Source organism: Brachypodium distachyon, chromosome 1, assembly GCF_000005505.3.
Source record: "Brachypodium distachyon strain Bd21 chromosome 1, Brachypodium_distachyon_v3.0, whole genome shotgun sequence".
Taxonomy (NCBI): Eukaryota; Viridiplantae; Streptophyta; class Magnoliopsida; order Poales; family Poaceae; genus Brachypodium; species Brachypodium distachyon.
In genome coordinates, this window is record NC_016131.3 from 7,421,145 (window position 1) to 7,445,863 (window position 24,719).

Below are 24,719 nucleotides of genomic sequence, written 5' to 3' on the forward strand. Positions count from 1 at the left end.
CCAGTAATTAAACAAGAAGCCCACCCAGCCCATCTACAGTCTCTCATGCCCCGCCCAGACCAGTCCACAGTGAAAAAAAGTGAAACGAGAAGCGGCCAAAGCAAACGCGATGCCGGCCGCCGGCGCCACGCCCCGCTCGTGCGCGTCCACGTCCAGGCATGACGCGCCCCTGCACCTCATCTTCGTGCCCTTCCTCTCGCGCAGCCACTTCGCTCCACTGGCAGCCCAGGCCGCCGCCGCCGCCGCCGTCTCCCCCGGCGGCGGCTCCGGCAGCGTCACCATCCTCACCACCCCCCACTTCGCGGCCCTCGCGCCGGCCTCCGTGCGCGTCCGCGAGGCGCCGGTGCGCTTCCCGGTCGAGGACTTCTCTCTGCTTCCCGAGGATGACGACGGGGCAGCGTCCGCGCCGGCGTTCTTCGCCGCCGCGCAGGCCGCGCTGGCGCCGGCGCTCGCGGAGGCCGTCCGCGCCATCATCGCCCAAGACGCCGGCGCGGCCGTGGCCGTGGTCTCGGACGCCGTGCTACACTGGTCCCCCGGCGTGGCCCGCGAGTGCGGCGTCCCGCACGTGACGTTCCACACCATCGGCGCCTTCGCCGCGGCCGCCATGGTCGCCTCGGCCCACCTCCACCGCCCCGGCCCCGGCCCGGCCGCCGTCCTACTCCCCGGCGGCTTCCCGGCCCAAGGCCAACTGAAGCTCCGCAGAGCCCACGTCGACGAGCAGGCTCTGGCCCACCTCCCCATCTTCCGCGCCGCGGAGGCCCAGAGCCACGCCGTCGTCTTCAACACCTTCTCCGCTCTCGAGGCCGACTTCGCCGAGTACTACCGAACCGCGGACAACGACGGCTCCCCCACGAAGGTTTTCCTCGTCGGCCCCAGACGCACCGGCGGAGGTGTTACCACGGGATCAGCCGCAGAGAGAGACCCGATACTGCAGTGGCTCGACGGGCAGGAAGCCGGGTCGGTGGTGTACGCCTGCTTCGGCAGCACGTGCGGGCTGAGCTCCAGCCAGCTCAAGGAGCTCGCTGCTGGGCTGCGCGCGTCCGGGATGCCGTTCCTCTGGGTGATCCCGACGATGCCCACGGAGGATTTGCAAGAGGAGCGCGCGTCCAGGAACGGCATGGTGGTGGCCGGGCGATGGGCGCCGCAGGGGGAGATCCTGGCGCACGGCGCGGTAGGGGGATTCGTGAGCCACTGCGGCTGGAACTCGGCGCTGGACGCGCTCTGCGCCGGGGTGCCGCTCGCCACGTGGCCGCTCCGCGCCGACCAGTTCCTTAACGAGGCGCTCCTCGTCGACGTGCTCCGCGTCGGCGTCAGGGTGCGGGAGGTGGCATGCCAGGCGGACGGGGGCGCCGTGGTGCCGGCCGAGGCGGTGGCCGGCGCGGTGGGGAAGCTGATGGCCAGCGACGGTGCCGATGAGGCGGCGGGGAGGAAGGCGAGGGTGAAGGAGCTCGCTGTGGCGGCGCGCGCAGCCGTGGAAGAAGGCGGGTCGTCGTGCGGTGACTGGACGCGGCTTGTGGATGAGCTCAAGGCGTTGCACGGTCTTCCACGATGATCCACTTGGCTGACCGACCGACTGTCAAGTGATGGTTAGTGTTGCCAGGGAACATGATGCCGTGCCTGGAACCTACAGCATGTTAAAGAAAGATGCAGATAAATACATAAACCCAAATCATAACGCGCGTTCGTCTCTGCGCTTACGGTCTCGTGCAGTTCTACACACACATGCATGTGTTGCCGTGATTAATGTTTGTGTTAGCTTGCACACTACAGTGGATGTTTATGCATGTGTGCATCATGCATGAGTAAGTATTTGGGGGCATTTGTATTTGTTCATTTTCAAGGTTTAGAATGTTTTGTAGCGCATCTCGTCTGTCTGTTTCACAATCTGTTTTCACCGTTGTCTTCATATCAGTGCTTCGAATCTAGATCCCATTTTGGTATGTTTCAACAAACTTTTTTGAACTCTTAAGTTACCAAGAAATAATGCAAAAGTTACCATCCTATTTTGAAATATCTTGTCATGTGGTAACTCTGTTAACTTGCTACCAACAAAGTGGCAGTTTCTTAAATTATTGGATGGTAACTTTATTTATAAGTCACCACCCTATTTTGTTTGAAGTCACCATCCTATTTTGAAAAAAGTTGTCATGTGGTAACTCATAGTTAACACAAATGGTAACTTCATTTATCACCGTCTGGTGACTTCATTTATTATTGAATGATAACTAAGTTCGTCACCGTGTGGCAACTTCAGTTCATAAAATTGTCAAAATATTTTGTATGAAGTTACCATGTTAACTTGTCATTATTAGGGTGACAATTTCATATATTATTGGGTTGGTAAGTTGAATTCACAAGTTATCCTCATATTTTGTATGAACTTATCTCGTGGTAATTTGTTAGTAACAGGTTGGCAACTTCATATATTACTGGTGGGCAACTTTTAACGCGATTTTTTTTTACCGAAACATAGCAATATGTGGTCTAGTTTTGAAGATCATGTCGAGACAAAACTAATCGTGAAAACGGATCGTAAATCGAGCAAATGATTTGAAAGTTATAACATTTTAAAGATTCAATTTGGCAAAAAAAATGCACGCATGCATATGTTTTCAATTGACCCACATGCAATCAGTGGCTCATGCATGTCTCGCTCGTGGGATGCGTACGGTTGCACGCTAGCACAGTCCATCTGTCTATGCTACATTTATCACCAAGTGAGGTATAGTGTTCTGAACCCAATAACTACACACTAATAGGTTGGTAACTTGTATATTTACTTGTTGGAAACTTATGGGTTCAAAGGAAGTCATGCAAATACATATGGTATCCATTTGTGAATAATCAAGCCTGGTAACTTACATATCATCGATTGATAACTTCTTATCTAAAAAATAGCCATCAAAGCATCCCAAAGTGGGTCATAGTTATCAAGCCGATAAATAAGTGTGAAAGGTTAGTTAACTCAATTATTTTATGAGCCGATAACTTCTGGAATTGGAGAAACTTTTCTAAATTATATCCAAGTGATTTATAGTGTTGAATCCAATATCTAGTGGTGAATTATCGAGTCGTTTAGTTTACATACAGTTACCATCCTGACACACATGTAGTTATCTACTCATTCATGTTATAGTTACCATCATGACACTCATGTTATTATCTAGCCTTTTAGGTTACAGTTACCATCATGACACACATGTGGTTATCCAGTCATTTAGGTATAGTTATCATGTGTGACTGATGTACCTATCCAACTATCTAGGTTTCAATTACCATCATAACACTAACAGAGTTAACAAGTTTTTGGGGTGAAAGTTACCACCCGCATCATCGTATTGATATAACTACCTAATTTTCACGTTACAACTACTAATGTGGTATTGATGTGTTCAACGAGGCACGGCGTTCAGTGAAAATTGATCTATGCTACATCTACTCTTATGAATGTTTATGGATTAGGTTGCAAATTAATTGAGCTATTTTGTGTTGCTAAATTTGATTGCTATATTAGATTCCTTGGCGGAGTTTCTTGGACAAATTTATTTGTTGTGTTAGCTTATTATTTAGTAGGTATTACCACTAAAGCAATGGTGCAGTATCGATCCATTAAGAGAGTAGTTACCATTGTAGCATGTCTAGCTTAAGTTACCACCATTTCACTTATTACAGTTATCACTATGGCATGGATGTAGTTACCAAGTGAGATCCAGTGTTTTGAACCCAATAGCTACACATTAAAATCTTGGTGACCGGTATATTTACTCGTTGGTAACTTCTGAGTCCAAAGAATTTTCACCCAAACATATTGTATTTACTTGTGACTCTGGTTTGGTAACTCATATATTATCATTTGGTAACTTCTTATCTCAAATGAAGTCGCTGAAGCTTCCCCAAGTGGGTCATAGTTTTAAGCCGATGAATAATGTGAATTGTTAGGTAACTCAATCATTTATGGGCCAATAACTTCCGAACATGAAGAAAGCGGTTCAGAACAATAACCAAGTGAATTATTCATTCATTTAGGTTATAGTTACCACCATGACACTCATGTAGTTATCCAACTATTTAGATTATAGTTATCGTAATGACCTTGATTTAGTTATACAGTCATTTAGATTACAGTTACCATCATGACACTCGTGTAGGTATCAAGTCATGTAAGTTACAGCTAGCATCATGACACTGATGTAGTTACCTAGTCGTTTAGGTTTCAGTTATCATCATGACACTAATTATCAAGTCATTTAGGTTATAGTTACCATCATGACACTCACCTGGTTATCCAATCGTTCGGGGTAAAGTTACCATCGTGTCACCGATATAGCTATCCATCTATCTAGATTTCAATTACCACAATATCACTAACAGAGTTACCCAGATTTTTGTGTGGTGGTTACCACCTGCATAATAGCAATGATATAGTTAACTAGGTTTCGTGTTATAATTACTAATGTGGTATTGATGTAGTTACTCACCTGGCACTGTTGTAGTTAACAGGTTGTCCATGTTACTGTTCACGACCATTGTACCGTTGTAATTATTGAGTTGTCCAAGTTATGTAGGTGTTCGAGTGATTATCTAGTTTTTTAAGCCGGTAACTATTTGTGCATATGCTTGGTAACTCACGTGTAAGTGGTTGGTAACTTGTGAGCTCGAAAAAATATTGTCAAAACATGCCCAAGTGGGATCTAGTTTTGAACCCCTTGTCGTCACAAACTCAACGGTGAAAACGGATTGCAAATCCGTTGCGCCGTTTGAGCGCTAAAACATTTTGATTTTTCGGATTAGAAAGGAATCTTGGCTGACGTGAGCATGTATCATCGAGGGGGCTTTTCTCAGAATGGATTCCATGGGCTCTCGTCTTGCAGAACTGATTGGGAAGGAAGTGGCGGAAAAAGTGTACGATAGTTAGGTAAGCTGCCGCACGGCTAGCACATAGTTGGGTCCATAATTTAATGGGTCTATTTAACCCTGAAAGCAATTTTTTAAACACACCGTAAATAAAACACGACGGTGCAAGGTTGAATCCGGAAAGATAACTTGCCACACCATCATTGGACAGCCTATAAAGAGATGTTGGATGGTCTTCTACTTATTGTAAAATCAACACAACTTGTTGTCTTTCATGCAAGCTTTAGACATGCGAAGGGATGAAGGGATTTTGAGCGTACGAGTAGGCGCAATCCGTTCTTCTGTTCCCTCTCGACATGTTTCCCGCTACAATGGCGGCACACATTGTGAGTGCTCTTCAGACCAGTCGACACATGACCCTCCGGTCGGAGATCCGTCAAAATCCGCGTCAGGCCGTATAAAAACCGTACGCCGCGTAGAGGACCCCATTCTCGAGTGGCACGGCACGTGAAAGCGACGCAACCAACGGAGCGCCTCTCTCTCCCTCGACAACGGCCACGACATGACCCGACCCTCCAAAAGTCAAATGCGCTAATTAATCCCAAATTCTATCCTGATTCGCCATTTTTATGCCAGGCTCCATCGAGCAAGTCTTGTCAAACTTCTCCACCATCCCATATTGATATTCCGAGTATCCGCCTGTAAAGCCCGTTGGCACGCACTCCCTTTTCCCCAGAGGCCAGAGCCCATCTCATTCTGCACCAAATTTATAGCCCCAAAGCCGAGATCGGGATTCGGGACGGGAGAAGGCGCATGGGTTTGTGGCGCCGGAGAGAGGCGCGTTAAATTATGGACCTCCTGGATCGCTCGGAAGATGAAGAGGAGCAGCGGAGCCACTACGGCGGCGCCAGCGGAAGCAGCAGCAGCTTCAGCGGCAGCAGGGGGTCAAGGTTCGGCGCGCGGCGGCTGAAGCCGGGGTCCAAGAGCCACCACCAGCTGCTGCTCATGGACAGCGTCGGCAACGGCAACGGCAACGGGGACTGCCGCGCGCCGTCGGAGGAGGAAGCCGAGATCGTGCCGCTGCCGGAGTACGAGCGGCTGTCCCAGTCCGCGCGCCTTCCGGACGACCCGGACCCGAAGAACCCGCTGCTCCCCCCGCCGGCTGCCAGGAAGGGCGCGTCGCCGCGGCAGCAGCAGCAGCAGCAGCAGAAGCCGGCGGCGTGGAGGCTGATCGAGTACGTGCGGTCCAGGCACAGGTCCGGCTCGTCGGACGGCGACTCCAGGAGCTCCGACGGGGAGAAGGAGAAGGATGACGGCGGCGAGGAGTGCGGACAGGAGGCGAGCAACGACAAGAAGACGACGACGACGAAGAAGAAGCGGTCGTCGTGGCTGCCGGACCCCGACCGCCGGTGGCCGGTGCAGGGGTTTTACTAGGAAATGATGTTCCGCCGTGTCGTGGACTTGTCGCCGCTTCTCATTGCATTGCGGCTCTGGTCTTCGTTCTTTTATCTGTTTCCTTCTGCGTTGCCCGACCTCCCTCGTGGTCTCTCGCCCTGTCGACGGGGGAGGAGTGAGACGATCTAACACTGCCTTTGCTCTTCCTCTTTTTTTTGCGATTAACGTTGCTTTTTGCTTTTGACGCTTGTGTTTCCGGTCGAGATGTACAAATGCACGCCTATTTGCATTTGCGTGTGTGCAAAGATTGTCGTGGAGATTCGGAACTACCTCTCGTTTCTATGCCATTTCATTTGTCTTTTTTAGGATACAAATGATTGTACTTTTGAATTCTGGTATAGATGACCGCACTAGATCCTTGCATCACAGTAAATTTTTTTATAGAAACTCTCAAATGTGAGAGCCTCGGAGGGGTGGCAATGAGTACGAGTGTATATATTGTGCATTTATTACAGAACTGAGTACGTTTCGTTAGAAACTCTGCAGACTTGTTGCACGACCAATTTCACGATCAGAAGTAGTTTTAAAATGTTCGGAATGCGTCAGTCGACAAGAGGCTGCTGCACAAACCCTTACGCAAGGAATTGCTGCTTCTAGATGCATTCTGTGTCTCAAACATCGAAAACCTTAGAATCATGGGCTCTAGAGACAGGAGGAACAAGGCCACTCTGAATTTCGGTCAATCACGTTGTCCAGTATTTTCCAGGAAACAACAAAAAACGGCATAACTCAGCTGACCGGTCTATCAAGACATCTCTCGAAACGATTTCGCACTTGGAATAATTCCAGAGACCAATAACACTTCTACTCATCTCACCAGCAAAAAAACTTGTATAAAAAGTAGAAACTGCGAACACAGAAACTGAATGTCAAGACAGTATATCTGGAAGGAATGAAAACACGATATAAAACATGTGGAAACTCCATAGCTTCTCCAAGATTAAGTCTGTTTATGGTTGCTACTGAGCTTATATTATTATCGACCATCTAAGAGTACGTGTAAAAATATAGACATTAAATTTTATCAGAGTAGTTGATTGTAATCTTAACAAACTTCTAAATATAACAAACTGAAAATACCACGCTCATCACCTAGTTGAAAAATACGTTTTAGCCACATCAAGAACTCCCTTTTCATACACTACTATTATGGGAAAAGCAACCCAACAATAAACATGGTCTCATTTCGTTGATCAAAGGTGACTTCCTAGGAATCAAAGATTTGTTTGGAATCCTTTGATCAAACAGGTGCTCACTGCTGAACTGCCCACATTCAAGAAAAAAGAACGCCCCAACAATGCAGTTGGGCCCTGCTTGGATTTAGTTTAGATTTTTTTAAAGGAAAAAACAGGATTTAGTTTAGTTTTTGTGTACTCTCTGGTACTTTGCTCAAGCGAACATTCCAGAAAAAAGAACGGTTCACAAATTCAGTTTAGACCGTGCTTGGGTTGAGTGTAAGTTTTTTGTACTCCCCGGTATTTAGCTCGAGCCACCGGAGCACATAAAAATTACACTTAATCCAAGCAGCCAAGCAAGCAGGGCTTCAGCATGGCAAGAGAGCGGGAATAATATGTACATGCTATTTACTACCTCAAGCAGTCAGTATGTATAGCTTAGTGCATAGAAAAGGATATACAGAAGGCAGTTCTACGCTAGATCCAGAGGATTCAGAGAGGCCTACAGTTAATAACAGGTGAGAATACACAAAGCACATACTGTTTGTATAAGCATTAACAGCAGTCGCATCTCTCAGTTTTCCCCACCTTGCGGAGCTCTGCCGGCACGCCTGAACCATGTCTTGAAGGCAGAGACCAAATGTGGGCAGTCATCAACGTTGCGAGTGGAGAACCCGAGGCATTGTTGCAGCAGCTCCTGAGCATCTGGGACAGGCAAAGTGGAGATGATCTGAAGAAATGTATCCTCAAGCTCTTGGCAGTTTGATGACTTGTATCCACTATGCATAGGTTGAGCAATGTCCCTGCATACATTTAGGACAGGAAGCCAACTTTTGACAACCTTCATCCTCACCTGAGAAATAGAGATGCCGCATAAGAGTCCAAAGCCAGTGGGATACCACTAAAAAAAACCAGTAACATAAAACCAAAGAGCTTTTATAGGAAATCTGGTAACAGAGAGCTACAGGATCTCTAGCCTGTAGAAATGCCAGTTCCGTTTTAACAGACATCAAGACAATTGATTGAGTCACTAAAAATACCACATTCAAATACAAAGGTGGAAAATCATCACTTTAAACTCCTCACTGCACATGCAACTACGAAGGCAAATATGAACTCAAAGATCCGCTTGAACAATTGAAAAACATTCGGTGAAATAATTTGGAGCCTGCCCACTTTCCGAGGAAGTAGGCTGAACTCAAAAGCGTAGTGGCTGGCCATAATGAGCATGGCAAAAATTGAAATGCAAGATGGAAAAAAATCAATAAATATTAGTGTGTGCAGTGGTGTGTATGTTGAAATACAACCAAAGAATTGCGGTCTCTGGTAGGACACTTGGACATAAACATGCATAGAGCAGACTAAGAAGGTGAAGGCTGCTGGAGAAGATACTACCAGGACAGAATCTTTAGAATGAAATATAACATGAACCCTATTCAGACAGCAAACCGAGACTTCATTCGAACATTTTGACTTATTCTAGCTAAAAACAACAGTAAATGACATTATAGTAGGAAGCCTCAGTACAAATTTATATTCTTTTCCAATGTCCAGTTACAAATACTGCATATTCAACAAGAAGTTCAATGAATCTGGCTTGTGAATACAAACCTACATTGTAACATTTTCAGCAAACTAAATATTATAGCTTACCATGAATATATTACAGGTTACGTTACCAAGGGTCGTGGACTACACTTGATAGGCTTCTAAAGGATGATGAGATTGCTGACATGTAGAAAGGGATAGGGGGAAAGGATGCATAAATCTCAGCATGTTGGAAGTTTTCGGGAGAGAAAACCCCAAGCGTGTGGATTTAGGATATCGGTTTATATGGCATGAAAACAATAATGCTTGAGATTTTAGAAGATCTGCTAGGATGACCTAGAAAAAAGCCCATATCACTTATTTGGATGGTCCTGCTAGCTCCTGAAAATAGATAATTTTAGATGGATTTGGCAGGCTTACAAGAAGTTCCGAAAGATTTGACCAACATTTGCCAAATGGCCCAAATGTTATTAAGGCAACTCCACTGGGTGTGACTGAAAATACACATCTGCACGACTACAGAATAGTATTCACCTAGTATACCGTAAAGCTAAACAGAAAATCCCGAAAATAAAATGTCTACACAAACCACCAGTCCTAACTCCTAACCATTTACTTTCCAAAATCACAACTTCACCTCTTAGTAGTGACCATCTTATTGGACCCAACTGAAATGCACATAAGTACTTTTCAGTCACCTTTGGGGATGAAATACACAAGTCTTGAATCATTCTCGTTAAAGCTTTCCATCTGAGTTCAGCTTGCTATCTAAATACAAGGCTCTCGACCTTTCTTGTAACTCTCAGCCATCTACAGCTCTCTACCACCACTCATGTTTCCATATCAACAAATCACATGCTTATCGACAATATTCCTCTAATTTTTCCCTAGATGCGTATAAACTCCCGGTACGTTTTCCGTTTGCTATAAAAGACAGGTACTTCAATCACCACCAATCGTATTTGAGCACTGGAACTTAAATCCAAACTATATCCAGCTAGACCAGCCCAGCCCAACAAAAATCGATCTTCTCTCACGCGTCTGCTAGCCCTGACCCCTGAGAAGCCACCCGCCGCCACCGCACCATCCACCATTCCCAAGACGGAGATGATGCGCCGAGCTACTGCACGGAGGTGACTTGTGGCCGCCGTTGCTCCTGCCACCACGTGTGAGCCACCCTCCATTCGTCGCTAGCCAGCCACGCTGCTGTTGATTTGCCGTTGGCCATCAACATAAGGGCCGAGCTACTGGAAGCCGTGACCACCGGCAGGCCTACAGCAATTGAATCCGTTTTTCTGGTTCGACTTGAGTACGACGAATCAGGCTGCGATTTCGGATCGAACTGGACGAATTTGAACCCCGAACTGGTTCGCTCGAACCAGATTGGAGTTTGACGCCTGTCCTAGCGAATCCAGTAACTAAGGTGCAAGCAATTAATGCAAATAAAGCACAAGCTCATTAATACATTCAAAAGATGTCTTTGTTCTGTCATGTGCTAGGAGACACCGCAACTTTACACATAATATGGTAATTCCTAAATCCTAATTTCCTATAGGTAGCCTGACCCAATAGTAAATCACAAACAAACCCAGATAATTCATCGGGGCCATGGAAATTGGAAACTATGGCCCTTGTGTGAGACAGTGAGAGTATTCAGTATCCAAAATGCAGTCATGGCTCAACAATAAACACTGCAGCACATCTGTTGATATTTTGTGTTGTAATAGAGGAAAATGTCAGTACTATTAAGTCACTAACTGTACATATGAAAGCGTTCCGTTCATAAACCATAGCAAAAACTGCGGCAAAGTTAAGTTCGAATCAAACAACATGCTAAGATTTAGCTATGATAATATCTACCCTGACCACTCCAGCAAATCAAGTCGAAAAACCAGGAAAATCTACTGTTGCAAATGGACTACACATCATATTGTGACCAAGTCATGTTGAAAGTTTGAAGCTAGTCAGCTCCTGAGTTGTCACACATATCATCATAGCATATTTCCAAGACATACTAATTCCAGACTAACCTGTCGAGGAACCAGTGTCTCCCCAGTCACAACTGAATTGGCGAGCCTGAGCGTGCATCTGGTCACAAGCATCGGGAGACCAGGCGCCATGTTCCTCCACATGTCAGCATCATTGAGCAACTTCTGCAAATCAGCAGCCAGCGGAGCCTGCTCGCTCCACAACTTGACCGCATTATCGGCCACCCTCATATCCACCATCCTCTCAATGAGCCAAAGCAGATGCTTCACATTCAAGACCGCGGAGTGTAGGTTTAACTTCTGTATTGCCTCGCGCTCGTCGCTGTCCACAGCGACCCTGAAGTCGGGGCTGGCGTACTTCCCCATGAGCTCCTTGACAGTCTCAAGCCGCGACAGGAATGCCTCATCGAGCACCTTATGCACGCAGTCACGGGAGGGGTAGTCCTTGAGGAGCATCGCGACGAACGCCTTGGTGGCAGCAGGGACAGGGTGGCCGTGAATGGCAGAATGGATCAAGCCGTGCAACATCGCCTCCGAGGGCGACCTGGTGGCCTCGCCCGCAGCAGCGGCGGGGGGCAGGGATACCCTAGCGAGGAGGTCGGCGGCCTCATCGTCGGGGAGGAGCGGCGCGAGGTCGAGGACGCGGGCCTCCTCCTCCTCGGACCAAGGCACGGCCTCGAGGAAGCGGATGCACGCCTCGACGCACGCGTCGAAGAGGAGCTGCAGCGCGACGGGGAGGATGTCAAGGGCATCGGAAGGGGAGCGGATGGTGCCGGCGAAGTCCAGCGTGTGGAGGAGCCGGATGACCTCGACGTGAGCGTGGAAAGGCCGGGAGCAGGAGGACGTAATGGGCACGGCGAGGGAGAGGCGGCCGGCGGGGGAGGATGATGGGGTAGGGCACCAACGATCGGAGAGGAGGGCGGCGAAGTAGCGGGAGCGGAGGAGGGACGCCGAGGATACGTGGATGTCTAGGAAGGTGGTGTTCTGCGGGTGGTAGTCGCCGCCGCCGCCGCCTCCTTCGTCGCAGGAGGAGTCGAGGTGGAGGCGGAGGAGGAGGTCGGCGTTGGGGAACGAGAGCGGAGGGGGCGAGGCGGAGGAGGAAGCGGGGCGGGGAGGCGAAGGCGGCGAGGAGAGGGTGGCGAGGCGGGAGCTGCTCGCCGAGCGCTGCCGCTTGCGGAGGGACATTGCCGTTTGGTGTTAGGGGATTGGGGATTTCTTTTCCGTTCTTCCGCTCGGGGACGGCGAGGAGGGCGGTGGTGGAGTGCGTCGGTTACCGGTTGCACTCTTTTTACAGGAGGAAAGGACAAATGCAAAGGGGAATGGATTGGAACGAGGAATTGCTCGTTTTCTAAATCCGACCAATGGATTAAAAAAATAATACGCATGGATATATATTTATTACAGGGGCAGAGTTAATTGGCGGTCGTCCGCCCCGTGGGGTCGATCCGACCAAGTGAAAGAGAGCTGCCACCGCCGCCGCCGACCCCCGCCTCGCCGCCCACCCTTCTTCCAGCCGCCGCCACTGCCGGTCCGCTACGTCCCCGGTCATCTCTGTAAACCAGTAACGCTCATCTCCTACACGCCCTCGCCACCGCCGCCGCGTTCCGCCGCGTCGCTGCCGCTCTTGCTCGGCCCCGACTCGCCCTCACCGCCGCTGCTCCGACTCGGCCCGTGCTCGCCCTCGCTGTCGCGGCCAGCCGCACCGCCTCCGCTCTAGCTCGGGATGAGAACAAGAGAGATGCAGCGAAGGAGATGAGAAGAAAGAGATAAAAAGATAAGGAAAGTGTGTGGGAGGCAACAAATCATCTGCCGAGTTTGTTACGGGCAGTTAGGTGCCAAACTGATAATCCGTTATCAAAGTGCTCGCTTACTTCTCGGTGAAGAAACTAAGTGAATTTGTCTAAATTCGCATGTATTATGCAGTAAAACACATCAAATACATATAATAAGCAGTCATGAATCCGATTCATTTATTTCCGGACGGAGAAAGTACTCCGTACACAGTTTTCATTACCATGAAGGTCAGGATTTCCTCTTGGTACGACTTCGTTCATCGAAGGGAGTGTAGATGGTTTAGTTTCTTTCTTCTTCTTTTTAACGGGTAGATGGTTTAGTTTCATCTTAGTCCAAATAACATTATAGTCTTGTTGAACATGTGCTTCGAAAAAATCGTAATTCCTCCGGTCAGAATTGTTTGTTACAAACTTGGTACAACTTTGTGCTAAATGTGAGACAAGTAATTGTGACCGGAGAAAGTAACAAAAGTTATACTAAATTTGAGACAAGTAATTGTGGCCGGAGGAAGAAGTAACAATAGATGGGCTCTCGGCCAGTTTTTACATAGATGTAAACATCAGGATTTAAATCTTTCTGTCTCCCAAGAAAATTTCACCAACCTACCAAAAATTAGTTCTATCTAGATGTCCCAAGAAAATCTCGATGAGCGCTGTCATTCGTGACCATTACGGTAGTGAATCTGATGCGCCACCGGCTGAAGCTTGGACATTAAAAGATCGTTCGTCGGTTGAAAATATATCATGCCACCAGCTGAAGCTCGCGTTAAAAATGGTCTGCTATTGGCAGAAGAACTGGGTTGGGTTATTCCGGATTAATTGTCAATTGTGATTGTAATGGACGTTGTTCAGACGATACGAGCGTGCGATTGTAATGGAGGTTGTTCAGACGATACAAGATAGAGGTGATTCGACTAGCATTTGGCCAAATTAATGACGCAGCGGGAACAGAACAACTCTGACGAGTTGTCGTCGACTTGACAAGTCACGAGGAAGTTTTGATTATCGGCACCAAAAAAGAAAAAAAAATTAACAGTCGGCCAAGTGTTAGTACTTGTGAAGAAAGTTCATACCGTAATGAGTTTCTCCGCATATCACGCACAGCTAAAGCTCCTTAAAAAAAGCTTGCTAATTTCACATCTCGGCAAACTTTCGGTAGTAGCATGCCGTTCGAAACCGAAGACAACCAACACCATGGTGACTGAACAAGCTAGAAAAAACAGAGAGCTGCTACGGTAAAGCCTCCTAATTATTCATGCCCGTCCGTCTGGATAGCTAGCTAAGCTAAGCTAAGTCGCATGCTTGTCGTCCTTGAGATGGCGCGCCTTCTCCTTCTCCTTCACCTCCGACCCCTGCGACGTGTCATAATCTGCACACACAAAACCCAACCAGTTCAAACCACCATACATCTCATATCAAAAGAAGAAGAAGTGACTACCAGGGTGGCTTGGATGCGCTTCGGTCCCGGGGTTGAACACGGGGTCGTTCCCTCCGTAGACGCCTCCGAACCCTTCCTCGTCCGACCTCGTCGAGTACCCTTCCCCGAACGAGTGGGACATCACGTCCCCGAGGGTCTTGTGCGTGTCGTCGCGGGCGTTTTTGTCGCCCTTGTCCCGCTCCCCGGCCGGCTTGTTGTCGTGGCGGGGCGGCTGCTGCTGCTTGGCCGGGTCCATGCCGACGCCCTGGTCGCCCGGAACCGGCGCGGCGGCGTGTGGCGTCTCAGAGATGCTCCTCCTCCTCCCTACGTGTACCGCAGGCGCCGCGCCGCTTCCTTTGCTGCCAAACCGACCGAGCGCGAAGCCGAGTGCCGTGCCGCCGCTTGCCGACAACCTGAGCGAGTACATGAGAGGAAAAACAGCTCGTCTGGGGACGGCGGTGCCTTCCTCAGCGTTCGGCTGGAGGGGAGCTTATAACCGGTCGTGTCGTGGAGAATTTCATTGTGTTTTCTGGAGGGGGGCACGCAGGGGTGTCGATGGCCTCGAAGGATCGGAGATGCGCCGGCGCGTGGCGACTGGCGCGGCCCGCACGTAGAGACGGCTTTAACACGCGCCGCGCTGGTGGACGAGGTGTGGGACTGTGTGCCAGCGCCGCTGTGACTCGTCGCATGCGCGGAGAACAGAGCAGCAGGCGGAACTGGGGAAAGGATAGAGACGTGTCGGTTCGCTCGGTCCGTTTTGTTCGAGGTTTCACGGCTGCGAAACGATGCTTACCGCCTAGACCGTTTGTCTGAACTGAAACGTGTCACTCGAAGCCTGTAGAATGCATGTCCGATCACGGGCTCTCGGATACCTTCTTTCTTGCTTGCTGCGCATTTCCATACAACTTCCCTGATCCCATTTTTTTCGTGCTTTTATTACAAATTTAAAGTAAATTACGACAAGAATTTGGGATGAGTGAGTATATAAAGTCGGTCAATTTGGTCAACCGTCGTCTGTCATTTGTGACTTGTTACGTTTAACTTGACTCTTGCTAGCCTAAGCTTTGCACATGCATTTTGAATTTAACGGTTATGTTTTTTTTGAAAGCTGGAGCTCCTCCGTGCCCTATGGTACGGGACAACTGCCCTTAAAAGACCTGAGACACTATATTTGAAAATATATCCTTCACGATGTTGATTGTTGGGTCATCATTATACAACAAAATTATTAAAAAAAATCTATAATACCAGGTACAACTCGTAACCACATGGACAACCATAGCCCTGCACACAGTAACACTTGGAACACTAGAAACTCATTTGACGCCCATCATTTCATTTGATTTGGTAGAAATGAAAGTTTGACAAGATTTTTTTGGTTGAATTTGAATTTCAAATTCAAAAATCATGTTCGTCTATCATGAGAATTTGTAAAATGAGAGACAATTTCATCAAAATGATGCATCTTATAGACGAATTGAGGTTAGATCTAGGTTTTGATTCCATGAAATTTCATACTGAATTCTTACAACCAATTCTATGTCAGGCAAACCAGTTGGTTCTTGAAACCCGCATTGAATTCCAATATTTCAGATGCTGAGAGCCGAGTGAGAAATAAAGTTATTGTCATTGGAGATCGGAAAGATCATTGTAGACTTCTCAACGTGGACACGTGCATACCTACCTCCCAAAGAATAACTCACTTTATTAAGACACATAAAGTGTCAAACTTGGCTATAAAATTCATGACAAATTGGTTACCAATTTTCTAGGTTTGAAAATCTCATATTTCGCTATTTCAACATTTCAAACTTGGACACAGGTATCACGGGTTCCAACGATTTCTCAAAATTTTATATATAGTCAAAAGTATACAGTTTTAAACCCTCATTTTTATATCTGCCATATTACGTGGACCGTAATTTTCTCAGGGGAGAAAAACGATTCGCGCGATGAGAACTTGAGAAGCTAAGCCCCTCCTTCGAGAGATGACTTCCTTGGCGATGAAAGCTAGCCACGATCAGGAGTCCTCCTGTCTTTTCCTGGTGATGAAGGAGGGGCAGGACGCATGTGTAAGTAGGCTGCCACGTCCCTACATGTCATGACTCATGACGGTGTACACCTGCACGGTACCACACGTGGTAAAAGAGGCTCTGTTTTGTTTCTTCTAGACCGCTGCCTCGCTGCTACAAGTGCGATTGGTTCCATTGGCCAAAAGGACAACGTAAAAATGGCGGCGAATGGCGTCACGACACCGCTGCTACACCATTGCGATGATCAAGCTAGTACCGAGAAGCCACCTGGAAGTGCCACTGGCAGGAGGTTCCGGCTCCGGCACTGCCGGACGGCGCCATCCCCCGACCCCGCGGCGCCGGGAGAGCCCCCACCACCGCGGCCCAGCAACGACATCCGGAGCGCGCCGCCCAAGAGGCTGTTCGAGAGCGCGTCCCGGCCGAGCTTCCGCCTGGTGGGCGTCCTCCTCCTGTCCTACCTCCTCGCCGGCTCCACCGCCTTCTACCTCGCCATGGACCAGATGTCCGGCCACCGCAGCGCGAGCCGCGCGCTGGACGCGCTCTACTTCTGCGTGGTCACCATGACCACCGTCGGCTACGGGGACCTCGTCCCGGTCACCGACGCCGCCAAGCTCCTCGCAGCCGCTTTCGCCTTCGCGGGCGTCGCCGTGGTCGGCACCTTCCTCAGCAAGGCCGCCGACTACCTGGTCGAGAAGCAGGAGTCCCTCCTCTTCCGCGCCGTCCACGCCCACGAGAACAAGCGCCACCCGCGGCTGCTCCGGGCCACGGAGGAGGCCAACAGGACGCGGTACAAGCTCTACGTCTCCGGCGCGCTCCTGGCGCTGCTCGTGGCGGCCGGGACGCTGTTCCTGTGGAAAGCCGAGGGGATGCGGGCTCTGGACGCGTTCTACTGCGCGTGCGCCACGGTGACCACGCTGGGCTACGGCGACCGGAGCTTCGCGTCGGCTCCCGGGCGCGCGTTCGCGGCGGCGTGGGTGACGGCGAGCACGGTTGTCGTGGCGCTCTTCTTCCTGTACGCGGCGGAGCTGTGCGCGGAGGGGCGGCAGCGGGAGCTGGCGCGGTGGGTGGCGACGAGGAGGATGACGACCACGGACCTGGAGGCGGCGGACCTGGACGGCGACCGGCGCGTCGGCAAGGCGGACTTCGTGCTGTACAAGCTCAAGGAGCTCGGGAAGATTGGTCAGGAAGAGATCGAGGAGTTCCTGGAGGAGTTCGACAGGCTCGACGCCGACCACTCCGGCACGCTGTCGCCTTATGACCTCGCCGTCGCACAACCACCGGTCTGATTAGCTTTTAGTGTCACCAGGGTACTGTAGTGATTGTTCGGGTGAAATTATGTTTGTACGTATAAATGTTGGGTCTTGAATTATTTGTGTGCCTCTGTAGTTTAGCTATTTCTCACGGCACCAAGAAATAAGTCACCGAACCATTAAATTTGAAGATTAAGTTCGCGAAATTACAAAAAGAAAGAAGATGAGATGTTTTCATCGCACAGCTATCGATATCAAATTATCAACTGAGAAGCAATTTAAAAAAATTTTAACTAAGCTATGGCTATAGGCACTTCAGGTTTTTAGCTCAAACAACTTAAATATTCATCAAATCAAAAGACTATTTTCTACTCCGATCTTTTATAGCGTTGTGTGAGTGTGTGTTGTAGTCTGTTTTCACCCGTAAATTTATTCAAACTCGACAGACATTACAAAGTAACCTTTAAATATTACAATGAATCTTCCGAATACATCTTTTTCATGGTGTCAATCAATCTATGGAACACCAAATATTACCGATGCCTCAACAAAGCTGCAGTTAGACTGAAGTAGCAACATCACCACTCGTACCCTACCTGAACTTGACTATCTTCAAAGATTTCAAAATGCCTTTTTGAGTCGGCCATCAAAAAGATGGGAAGTCGTGAGCCTTGAACACACTTTGGACGGGAGATGATCGCCTAAAGGTACATGCTGTCGAACGATAAGATCTTGACCAGAATGTGAAGGGCTTCACACCACAAAAGATTGGACCAACAAAAACACCGCGACACATCGGCGAAACTCATCAAATCCACATGAGCAAATCTGCGATGACACAAATCAAAATCGACAAGATTGGATATATCGAACCTGCGGTAAATAAAACTTTCTGACTCCGTGACACAGTTCAATAAGGCATCGTCGCAGCAAAGGAAAAATCAGATTTAAACACTTAGGGATAGACCTAGGATTTCCATCGTCCCGCAGCACCAACACAACAACATGAGACGAGAGGAACATGTGAATCCCCGACGATGAAGAAGGGCTATTGGGTTCAAAACCCTGGTTCTGTTCTCTTATGTGTATCGCTTTCAGAAGTAAACGTTTTTTTTCTCTAAGTTAGGCTCAAATCTCTCTTATAGCTATTTTGACTGGGCTGAGAAAGTAGAAAGCACAATGACATATTTTATCTGGGCTGGTTTTCTTCTGCTCGCAGGCTTCTTCTCTGGCCTGCGAAGACAATGGCTGATTCGTCCTACGGTGACACATGCCGACATGGGGCATCATTGAACCTCTGTGCTATCCATCGTGCATACTGATGTTGCATTGCATCATTAGGCATAGAGGCTTGCTTTCAAAAGACACGTCAGGCACAAAAACTAGCTAGGTCATCCTAGGGATCATTTCCCAGATCTCATTTCTTTTTTCTTTGACCACTCATCTATCATCCAAATAGATACTACGTCTAGGTAGATCTGTAGTGTTTAACAGCCTATATTTACCACACGGGCGGTGCCGGTGTAAATCGACAAAAGGATCGTCGTTCAAAAGTTTAGCCAAAAATGATCTTAGTATAAAACTTTAACCAAATTGAATAGCTTAACACCATAGAACTTGGCGCTGGAGAAAAATTTAACAATTTCGCAAGCATACGACGTTTTAGATGGTTAATGCCATGATGCATGATGTTGAGGTGTTGGAGCACAACGTCACAGACAATGCTGTTGGCACTCTGAAATGAAGATTTCACCATCCAGAAATATTAGATTTCATTTTTGGAGGCTCAACTCCATGGTCCAAACGTCTATTGTTTGTGAAAATGCCAAGTTTCCTTCTAGTTATGTTCAACGCCACATACGATGGTGTTGAGCAAAAAGGGCATATTTGGTTAAACTTTTACGTAGGACCATTATTGGCTCGACTTTTAGAAGAGGTTCGTTTTCGTTGATTTACACGTGGTGGCCTGCATGATTCATACTGCAGGTAAGACAGTTCTCCTCTGTTGCTTTTGGATCTTCAGGTTCGGGCTAAAGCGCTCAAAACAGTCAGCATGGATGATGCATCTTACCACTATCTACCAGCATTGAAGACACCATAAAAAGTGATTCTCCGCTTTCTGACGCAGAAGCATTAAAACTGAACCCAAACAGTGGGGAGGGAGCACCAGGAGACCAGCGCACGACTGCGCGCACGGGTCCCGTAAGATACGGGGGAAAAGTTAACCCGGTCAAGTATATGATGATTACAGCTGCAGTTGTCCGAGTACACCCCTCGACGCTCGTGGACGCTTCACTTAAGGCTATGAAAGTCGTTTGGAAACCCTACTCCGACAACTCCAAGTGTCCAGGAAGTTCATCAAAGGGTACTTGAGCAACCGAGAGTCAGAACTGAGGTCACACACAAGCACAAGCAAGCTACAGCACAGTTCCTTAGTGCTACTATTTCTCTTCAAAACCGAGTTTAGCTAAACCTGACAGAACTAGTACATTCAGAGAAGCTGCTAAATCTGACAGAACAACTACCTTCAGAGAAACTTCACGCATGCGTGGAACACACGAAGGCTGTGACTTTCAGAAAAGGGGCTCGGAACATTCAATTCTTACTGGATACTGAAACCAAATTGGGTTTCAGCTATAACAAGGCAGGGGTTATATTGGGTATTCCTTGCTTGAGAGTTAGGGCAGGGCAACCAAGACAAATAGCTCATCTATGTTTTTCTCTGGATCGGAAAGTATTTTGGTCGTCACACGCATTCTCATTTAAAAAGGGAAAAATGAGATAACCCAGTCCAAGGAACCGAAAGAACCTGAAAACAACATCAGGTATGGGTACATGCGACCTCTTGTGCAAAGAATACTACATCGAACAATGTTTTCAAGTTCAGATCCCCAAAAGTCGGTCGAAGATAAGAGCTGGAAGTTTTGCTCCGGAAGAAAAGACAAGCAAGTGTCAAAAGAAAGATGCTACCTTCCGGGTCAAGATAAAACGCCCCATTTTCCAACATATCGTAAGACATGACAGCTTGCAGCCTGAACATAGAAATTGCAACAGAGTACTAGACATCACTTGACATAAACTATGCTATGGACCACATCCAAATGTATAGTTGAGTGAAGAAATGCCGTTGCCAAGAACGCAAGCTATTTCTGAAGGAAAGTTAAGAGAAACTAAATTCAAATACAATAAGGCGAGTTGTAGACACATAGCTATGAAAGAAAACAGTTGAGAGTCAGGATATTTGGTTACTAATAGCTAAAGCTATTTGTGGAGATATTTGATCGCTAATAGTTAAAGCTATTTGTGGAGATGTGCTTCATACTAAATTTAAAGTATTTGCTAATTATAAACTGAGTGTGACTACAGAACTGATAAAAACTATGTTTGATGATGAATGAATTAGCTACAAAGGAAATCGGGGACTTCTGAAATGGTAATTTCAAAAGGAATGTAAGAAACCAGCATGTTCTGAAGACAAAACAACGAAGTAGCCCACATAGCCATAACTAAGCAAGTAGAATTCAGCCTGGCTACCTGCTCACAGCAACGCTGAACAAGGAAACAGGAGTTCATGGCCACAAATTATGCCAATAATGCCATAGTTTTATACTGCCAGTTTACCACCTATAGAGAACTCTCAAGGCGCTAGGGTTTGCGAGCCTTCAAACCAGGTTCTTGTCTTACTTGTAACCTAATTTAAAGTGTTGACAGAATAGGTTTTATTATCCTCCTCCCCTTGTAATAAAAATATCATTATATCACCAGCTATAAGCTGATTGAAGACAATGTTAGAGAAGCTAACGAATCTTTCCATTTGATGTGCATACATGACATTACCATCCAAGATCATCTGAGCAATCAACCTCCTAAAGGGATCATGCTCTAAGTTCATATACAATCCGCACTAAATTTGCTCTACTTAACCAGCTATAACATGCTGCAAAACAGGCATCTAGCAAGCTAATTCAACTAAATTATCCCAATTATACCATCTAGTCATTAACATCATCCTAAACACAGTTTAAGGGACGAAGCTAGTACAAACCTCCAAAACGATTTCCTAATCATTTCCTCCTCACACACGAACAAATACAAAGAGAACACCTCACCGCCAAGCCGACACTGTGAGCAGAGGCCGTTTCTCCCATGCCAGCGATAAGAAGGCAGGTTGCAGCTCCACAAGCGAATATTTGTACTTGGAATCATAGTTCCAAAGCAAAAGATCAGCCTGGCTCATGGCATAGTTGCTGAGCCGGACTGGCTCGAAGCCGCACCACTCCATCAGTGTCTGCCACTCACTGCTGCCGGCCATCCTGTCCGTCCTGTCTGCACCCTCCCCTGGTCCAACAGCCCTCCGAATGCGCTCCCCAAACATGCACCGCTCCATCATCACCCTCTCCTGAGAGTCTCGTGCCATTGCCACATCCAACGACTCGAACACCAAACGGTAATAGCTAAGTGCATTGGCAAATCGGTCGACGAATCCAGCTCGGTTCAGACTGACCTCATACTCCCCGAGGGTCACCACCGCTGGATGGAGTGATTTGGCGAGACGAAGGACACGCCGCACCGGCTCATCGGAATCGCCAAGAAGGTGGTAGAGCTGGAGCATGAAATTGACGGCCACAACCTCGTCAGGCTCGATCAAGAAATCAGATTGGTCGAGCTCGTCCACTGGCCGAAGCAATGGAACGAACTCGAAATCCACCCCGAGAAGCTTGGCAAAGTCGCGGAGACGGGCACTGGTTGCGGCAAGAGACGCCGCGGGCTCTGGCCCCAAGAACGGCGAGGGGACGCCGGAGATACGTATCCGGGATGGTTTCCCCTCGGGCCGTGTGGCGAGCGCCTGGAGCAGCGCCGCCCACTGGATACCCTGCACGATCCCGAAGTCAACGATGTGGATCTTGGTCGCCGCGCCCGTGGCCTCCAGGATGGCCTGGTTGGCAGTCAGGTGCGCGAACTTGGAGTAGGGGCAGGCGTCGTTGAGCGTCTTGTAGCAGAGCGTGAGTTCGTCGGCGGCGAACCGCGCGTCTGCCGCCGTGACGGGGGACGCCGCGCCGCCGCAAGCGAGGCGGCGAGCGAGCGCGTCGGAGAAGTAGAAGGCCACGCGCTCCGCGGGGTCCCCGGAGTCGGTGGCAACGGCACGGACCTTGGCGAGCTCCGTGGCGGCGAGGCCTGAGTTGGCCGCCGCGGCGCGGGAGCAGGCGAGGAGGGACTGGAGGATGGGAGCGGAGCAGGAGGTGTCCGAGGAGCTCGCAGGTGAACACGCTACAGGCGTGGTGGCAGCGGCCAGGGGGAGCGACGCCGGCGCATTCTCGGCCTGCGCGGCGGCGGGCTCGGCCGGGGGCGGGACGGGCGGCGGCGGGGTGGTGAAGATGAGGCGGTCGAGGTCCGAGTCCTGGAAGACAGGGGCGTCTCCAATAAGGCTCTCCATCCACCCATCGGAGTCGAAGTCCGCGGCGGTGGCAAGGTCGGAGAACACCGCGTCCGCGGCGGACGCCCCGAACACGTCGGAGAAGAAGTGCTCCGCCTGCGGCCATCCGGCGGACGCGCCGCCGTAGGGCAGCGAGGCCGGGATCTGGGCGTGCGGGGGCGCCGGGGCGGACGGCATCGGCGGCGCGAGATGGTGGTGGTGCCTCTGCTGGTGGTGCTGCTGCTGTTGCTGCTGCTGCTGGATCACCTGCTGCGCGATGGCCATGAGATTGCCGCTGTCCGCGCACATGTACGCCATCCCTTCCTCCGCCCTGCCGATCTGGAGCGCGGCCGGTGGGAAGAGTCAGCGAACGGTGACGGGGAGCTCGCCGCTGAATCGGGGGCGGTTTGGGGGGAAGCGAAGCGAAGGGGGGGGACGGCGGAGGAGAAGCGGCAGGGGATTTAAAACAGTAGGGCGTGGGCACTGTGGTGGCCGTGGCAGAGGCACGCTCACACTGTAGGGGGCGCAATTACGAGAGTGTCCTCGCCTTGTTCGCACCTGGAGGTCGGCGGCCTCAACGGTAAGATGAGCGAGCGAAGGAGGGCAAGGGCGGAAGCGTGGGGAACTTGAACTGCGGTGGTCAGGTGGGAGGATCTTCTGTGGAGGATAGAGGCTGAGAACATATGGCCCAGTGGGGTTCCTTTCTCGGTGCACGTGTTTATAGTCAGGACTGATCAAGAATGAATGAATGATAGTCCGGAGAGCAGATAATGCAAGCGACGGCATGTAAAACGGAGTGGCATCCAAGCGATCTCATCCGCAAAAATTTGTTGATACAAAGAAAGGAGATAGAAAGAAAACAAACATTTGGGGCTAGAATGCTGGAATTTCATTTTTGAATTTTAGAAGTCAACTTTTTCGGTTGACACGAAATTGGTTACAGGAATTCAATTTTAAATTTTATGAAATCACACTATAACTAACCCAAATTTCTCCCTAAAAGCCATTGTTTTTTTGAAATTGTCTCTCATTCTACAAATTCATGTGGTAGACAAGTTTAATTTTTTAACCCAGAATTCAAATTTAGCCAAATGAAATCCTATAAAAAAATGATTGTCGCTAAACGAGCTGTAAGACTATTTTGCCTTTACTTGTTACCTTATATCTTACACCTCCAATGATTTGTATGGTCTTCAATACGTGACTTTTTACAAGGGTTTTGTAAGTACTGCTTCCTAGGGTAATATCACACGAACAATATGTGCTCGTCTGTATTCTTTTCTTTTTAGCGCATTTCCAACAGTCTGGCCACAATGCTAGTATATAGTACGTCGCTGGTACTCGTCGACTTACACTGGACACCCATGGACATCAGCAAGGTAAGTATCTTATGGATTTTGGGAATGCTTGGATTGGTTCTAAATTGGATCACAATAATAAAATCGTCATGGCCAAAAAAGTGTACTTAGTTGGATAGTTGCCAGCTACTCTATTAGCATTCCAATGACTTTTAGTCAATTTTAGTTTAATTTTTTTGGATAAAATTGGTCAATTCATGGACAATCAAATCCGTGGTCAATTATTTTGTCGGCCAAATTTTGGTAGGTTAAGAATAGGCTTGTTCACGTAACATGAACACGTGAACCGCGCTTGCAATTTCACCATAGTTTCTAGCATTAGATAGCAAACAATGCTAATTGCAGAATTAAAAATCGATCTAGGGAAAAACTATTTTTTTTTCAGAACATGCTTGCTTGATGTATACAGACTTGAAGAGCTCCCTCTTTGTTCCC

General features: G+C 48.6%; 6 protein-coding genes across 6 annotated transcripts; 3 read left to right on the forward strand and 3 right to left on the reverse strand.

Annotated features, from left to right (window-relative positions):
- The first annotated feature begins 63 nt into the window (after window positions 1–63).
- Window positions 64–1,940, forward strand: LOC100846858 (UDP-glycosyltransferase 73C4). Its single transcript, XM_003559435.4, has one exon. It carries the CDS (start codon window positions 110–112, stop codon window positions 1,550–1,552), a length of 1,443 nt encoding a protein of 480 aa, XP_003559483.1. The 5' UTR covers window positions 64–109; the 3' UTR covers window positions 1,553–1,940.
- A 3,466-nt stretch (window positions 1,941–5,406) lies between these two features.
- Window positions 5,407–6,696, forward strand: LOC100821050. Its single transcript, XM_010232370.3, has one exon. The coding sequence runs from the start codon at window positions 5,704–5,706 to the stop codon at window positions 6,286–6,288; it is 585 nt and encodes a 194-aa protein (XP_010230672.1). The 5' UTR covers window positions 5,407–5,703; the 3' UTR covers window positions 6,289–6,696.
- Window positions 6,697–7,866: 1,170 nt separating this feature from the next.
- Window positions 7,867–12,205, reverse strand: LOC100826606 (BTB/POZ domain-containing protein At1g63850). Its single transcript, XM_003560407.4, has 2 exons — window positions 11,063–12,205; window positions 7,867–8,337 (listed from the first exon to the last, which is right to left on the reverse strand). Exons 1-2 carry the CDS (start codon window positions 12,203–12,205, stop codon window positions 8,059–8,061), a joined length of 1,422 nt encoding a protein of 473 aa, XP_003560455.1. The 3' UTR covers window positions 7,867–8,058.
- A 1,585-nt stretch (window positions 12,206–13,790) lies between these two features.
- LOC100827223 lies at window positions 13,791–14,744 on the reverse strand. The gene is made up of 2 exons (XM_003560408.4): window positions 14,252–14,744; window positions 13,791–14,182 (listed from the first exon to the last, which is right to left on the reverse strand). The coding sequence occupies exons 1-2, from the start codon at window positions 14,655–14,657 to the stop codon at window positions 14,103–14,105; spliced, it is 486 nt and encodes a 161-aa protein (XP_003560456.1). The 5' UTR covers window positions 14,658–14,744; the 3' UTR covers window positions 13,791–14,102.
- Window positions 14,745–16,184: 1,440 nt separating this feature from the next.
- On the forward strand, window positions 16,185–17,703 carry LOC100821349 (two pore potassium channel b). Its single transcript, XM_003559437.3, has one exon. It carries the CDS (start codon window positions 16,332–16,334, stop codon window positions 17,547–17,549), a length of 1,218 nt encoding a protein of 405 aa, XP_003559485.2. The 5' UTR covers window positions 16,185–16,331; the 3' UTR covers window positions 17,550–17,703.
- Window positions 17,704–21,301: 3,598 nt separating this feature from the next.
- On the reverse strand, window positions 21,302–23,382 carry LOC100831491 (SCARECROW-LIKE protein 7). Its single transcript, XM_003560419.4, has one exon. The coding sequence runs from the start codon at window positions 23,242–23,244 to the stop codon at window positions 21,619–21,621; it is 1,626 nt and encodes a 541-aa protein (XP_003560467.1). The 5' UTR covers window positions 23,245–23,382; the 3' UTR covers window positions 21,302–21,618.
- Window positions 23,383–24,719: the final 1,337 nt, after the last annotated feature.